The 4,717-nt window shown below is 32.6% G+C and overlaps 1 protein-coding gene across 2 annotated transcripts; it reads right to left on the bottom strand.

The window, feature by feature from the left end:
* Positions 1–1,184: 1,184 nt before the first annotated feature.
* LOC112758568 (peptide chain release factor 1, mitochondrial) lies at positions 1,185–4,367 on the bottom strand. Of its 2 annotated transcripts, none has more exons than XM_025807272.3 (10): positions 3,842–4,367; positions 3,611–3,711; positions 3,402–3,500; positions 3,053–3,285; positions 2,890–2,968; positions 2,689–2,763; positions 2,510–2,587; positions 2,165–2,323; positions 1,684–1,779; positions 1,185–1,592 (listed from the first exon to the last, which is right to left on the bottom strand). In XM_025807272.3, exons 1-10 carry the CDS (start codon positions 3,969–3,971, stop codon positions 1,398–1,400), a joined length of 1,245 nt encoding a protein of 414 aa, XP_025663057.1. In that variant the 5' UTR covers positions 3,972–4,367; the 3' UTR covers positions 1,185–1,397. The 2 variants fall into 2 exon arrangements, with proteins under 2 accessions (XP_025663057.1, XP_025663059.1); XM_025807274.3 differs by having other exon boundaries at positions 3,611–3,749; positions 3,842–3,987.
* Between the last annotated feature and the right edge of the window lie 350 nt (positions 4,368–4,717).

Below are 4,717 nucleotides of genomic sequence, written 5' to 3'. Positions count from 1 at the left end.
TTACGAAACAAAAAAAAATGTCTCTTGACTTGTTATCAGACAAAAGCAGAAATATCTCCTGAAATTTTTTTAAAAAAACAGAAATTAATATTCAAAAAAATGGACTAAGATTCAAGCCCCTTCTCTTAGCCACTTATTACCATCACTTTGCAATTGAATATTACAAGTTACAACATTACGTTAATGTTAGGCTAGATTGGGCCGAAATATCATAAACTTTGCAGTGTATGGATTGAACACAAATACAAACATGCAACTAGTAACAAAGGAACATTTAGGAACAAATATCATGCTTTTCAATAAACTTAGCAGTGTATGGATTGAACACAAATACAAACATGCAACTAGTAACAAAGGAACATTTAGGAACAACAGGAGTGCTTCTGCTTCAAAAGAAATCTGAAGTTTCGGTTTCTTGTGAAGTAGCCAAATAAAGAGAAAAAAGGGGTAACAATTAGCATAAACTAATAAGTACCTTAAGCCAAACCATATTATAAGTTGTATTTATTTTTTTGTCTCGCACAATATTATAATGAACATTTCTCTGTCATAAATAATATATAAGACAAGTTTCTCACTCAATTTAATAAGTAAACAGATTTGTATTAGGAAAAATGTTAATAGATCAATTTTTTTATTATATTTATCTTGCATTTGAGCTAATACTAACCAATTCTTCATGTTTTACCATTAAAAATATTAGTCTCCTAACATTTATCTTATGTTAATTTGATGTATCAAATAAAATAAATATGTGGAATATTTTTCTAACATAATATACTTGTACCATGGTAGGGCAGAGAAGGCAAACCTAAAGCTATTTATCACTTTTTAATTATCGTTATCAATTTATCATTGATCTTTCATAGTTCAATGTTATGTCTTGCAAGAAAAGTAAGTGACTTGTCGTGGTTATGAATTTAAAAACGCTTTAACGTTCTAAGATTGGACACCAAATTATTTTTTTTTTTGGTGATTAGACACGAAATGATTTAATTATTTAAAAACATTTTCATATTAGCAAAATGATTTAATTTTGTGCATATTCTTAATTTAAGTCATACTATACTCTTTTTCCTTTATTGGATTTTGTCAAAATATACTCTGCTCTTTTGAAAGGCAAGAGTTTTAGTGCAAAAGCAAAGTTGAAAAATAAAGGGATATAATCTGAAATGGGAAACACAAGCGAACAAATATATCGTGTAATTATATTATCAAATAATCATACACACATCATTGGATACTATGCTATCAGAATTTCAACTTTTTTTTTCTCTCTAAATCTAGCATATCTTATTCAAAATACAATAACCTTTCTTTTTCAGCATGGGAAGTACAAAAATGAGTCCCCGAACTAACAGTCACTAATCAGTAATGCTTGGTTCCATCAGTTGGTGTTACTGAGAAGAACTAAAAGTTGCAATTGCATCCATTTCTTCTTGCAATAAAAGAGCATCAATAAATACCTCAAGATTCTCACCTTGCATCACATCATCTATTGAGTGATAAGTTATACCAACTCTATGATCGGTGACACGACCTTGAGGAAAGTTGTATGTCCGGATGCGTTCAGATCTATCACCGCTGCCAATCTTTACAGTTTGACAAACTCGAAGTCAATCCAAAAAGCAAACTAAGGTATAGGCAATTCAACACAGTTCACAACCAAAAAAACTCTCCTACCTGTTCTGACCGAAGTTTTGATCGTGTACTATGAGCTCGGACCCTTTCCATTTCAAATAGCTTTGCACACAGTACTTTAAGTGCTTTGGCCTTGTTCTAAAAGAAATAAGGAAACATATGTACAATGTAAAGAAGCAAAAAAAAAAAAAAAAGACAAACATAAACACACAATTACGAGAAATGTCCACAGCAACAAAATATTGAATTCATCAACAAACTAAATAGAAAGACATAACAGTCAATAAGCTTCCAATATGTTTTCTAGCTTTTCTTCAGGTTGATAAGTCAATCCATGCACTCAGAAAGTATTGAGAATAAAATGTATCAAACTATCAATACTGCAAAGTTGCTTTCTCTAAACAAAAAAATAGCCAAGGAATACAAGCTGTGCATCAAATTTGAGATACCTTAACTGATGGAACACATTTCTTGTTAAAATCATTCAAACGAAAATTATACCCAATCTTTTGAAAATACTCACTTGATGTTGAGAACGCTCATCTTGTATAGCAACTGTAATCCCAGTCGGAATGTGAGTTATTCTAACAGCACTGTTTGTTGTATTTGCATGCTGACCACCCGAACCACCAGATCTGTAGGTATCAATTTTTAAGTCTTCATTCTTCAATTGAACATCAACCTGCATAACGGCACAAAAGCAAAGACAAGTAGGAACATATCATATTGTCTCATACTAGACTGTACATAAATTATAGGATACCCTTTCCCTTTGAATTATGTCCAGAGAACAAAATGTTAAAACTACTACTTCATATACTTAAATAAAATGTGCTCAATTTTGATAAGCTATTAATTATTTAATTACCTCGTCAGCCTGGGGGAGGATTGCGACAGAAACAGCACTGGTATGAACTCGACCTAATTTTTCTGTCACCGGAACTCTCTTTTATTTTGTTGTTTTTTTTTTTTAAACAAAAAAGAAAGAAGTCAGCAAATGATAGAAAGTAGATTTGTTCATGGATGGTAAACGGTTGTAGCCAAAACCTGTACTCTATGTATTCCACTTTCAAATTTTAGTTTCCCAAAAGCACCATCTCCTGCAATTGCTGCACTAGCTTCCTGAGAAAGTAAAGTTCAATCAAGAAATCCATCAGATGCAGGATGAAATGCAGTTCTATTATATCAAGAACTTGAGGAAAGCACAGAAATCAGATCATACAAAAACAAAATGTATAAAATATGTACCTTGTATCCTTTAAAATCTGATTGAGCAATATCTACTACTACAAATTTCCAGCCATTCTTGTGAGCATACTTTTCGTACCTGTATTATGTTAGACAATATCACTTTTTAGAAAACTGTAATAATAGTTTCCATTTGATTTCGATAACACAAATGCAACCTTACATTTTGAAAATGTCCATTGCAAACAAAGAAGCCTCCTCCCCACCAGTGCCTGCTCTGACCTCCAAAATGCAGTCCCTTTCATCAGCATCATCCTTAGGAAGTAAGGACTTCAACAGCAAATGTTGCAGTCTTCGTTCTTCCTCTATGGCTTGTCCCATTTCCTCTGTCGCCATGTTAAGCATGTCTTTGTCATCGGAACATTCAGCCACCAGTGACTTCAAGCCATCAATTTCCTGCACACAGTAGAAAAAAATAACACAAGCTAACGCAAGACAAAACCAAACAAAACAAAACAAGCTTCTTAACATTACTCTTTATTGAAAGAAACATGATGAAGAGAGTTCAATACCTTCTGTTTAGCCCTCAACTCGTTAATAAGGTGTAACGAACTGCTCAGTTTACGAAGCTCCTTATTTGCTCTTGCGTATTCTGATGGTGGTATTTCGGGCTGTCTTCAAATAACAAGAAAAATTAAAACATAAGATAGAGCATGAAGAGTGAAATTTGAACTTAGAAATTGTGAAGAAACAAGAGAAATGAAATAAGGCATTGCATTACCTGATTGAGAAGATTGTTGAGAGTGGCAGACCTGTACTCAATAGCAGATAGTCTCTGTTCCATTATGCTCAAGAGCTCCGTAGATAGTTGAGGTTGCACTTCTGTTAACGAATCAATTCAAATGCGATCAATCTTCTAGCTATAAATGAATTTCACAAGCTCTAACGATCCATCATCAAGAAATTAATACAATAAATTTTAAATAAAGAAGAAAAGAATGGAATGAGGTACCGGCAGAGTAAAAACGTAGTAAAGATGGAATTCGAGGGTGGAATATTGGGTGTGAGAATGGCGGAGTTAATTGGAAGTGCTTGGGCAAGATACAAAGAGAACGACAAATAAATTTTGCAAGAGTTCTCATAGTCGATTCCTTTCTCTTTTCCAAATTCCCGAAGTTTCACCGTAAATAATGAGAGTATTGAGAAGAAGAGATCACGGGCTGCCAATTTCGCGGTTAGGTCGTTAGATGCTCTGCCCGACTGCCAATCCGCCGCACTTTTGTTAATGGAAATCTGATTAATTTTTGGGTAATGGGCTACGTTAAGCCCACCCTCTTCATCTTTAATCAGCCTCTTGCCAACGGTGTATAACATTCCTTGTGTTTTGTTCGTGGTCCTGGGCCCTATGGGGTATGAGCTTTTAGCCCCTCTCTTGCAACAACAAAACAAATTATTCTAAAAGGGACTGCATTTTGAGGGAGACACCCCTGCGCGTGTTTCTTAGATAAAGAGTTCAAAGTACAAAAAAACTGGTGGACTCAGCTCTATTTTTAAGTTAGTTGAGAAATATTATAGGAACAGCAGAAGTTAATAATGTTCAAAAATATAGATGGAAAATATTTTGATAAACTACCAAAATATCTCTCAACTCAAAAATTTGATAGAAAAAAAATAGAAACATTTTAAAAATATTTATAAACACAATAAAAACAACTAAATGTAGCCATTTATTTTTAAAAAAAATAGCATTAAATTTTAATATTTTGTGCAATTATAATTAAAAATAGATATTTTTATTTTTAAAATTTATAATTTTATATATAACTATATTATTGTACCAAAAAAATTTATCATTTATATAGAATACATAATAAATATAAAATATATA

The sequence above is a fragment of the Arachis hypogaea genome, chromosome 16 (assembly GCF_003086295.3).
Source record: "Arachis hypogaea cultivar Tifrunner chromosome 16, arahy.Tifrunner.gnm2.J5K5, whole genome shotgun sequence".
Lineage (NCBI taxonomy): Eukaryota > Viridiplantae > Streptophyta > Magnoliopsida > Fabales > Fabaceae > Arachis > Arachis hypogaea.
The sequence above is the reverse complement of the archived record's forward strand: the minus strand, read 5'-3'. Positions and strand labels throughout refer to the sequence as shown.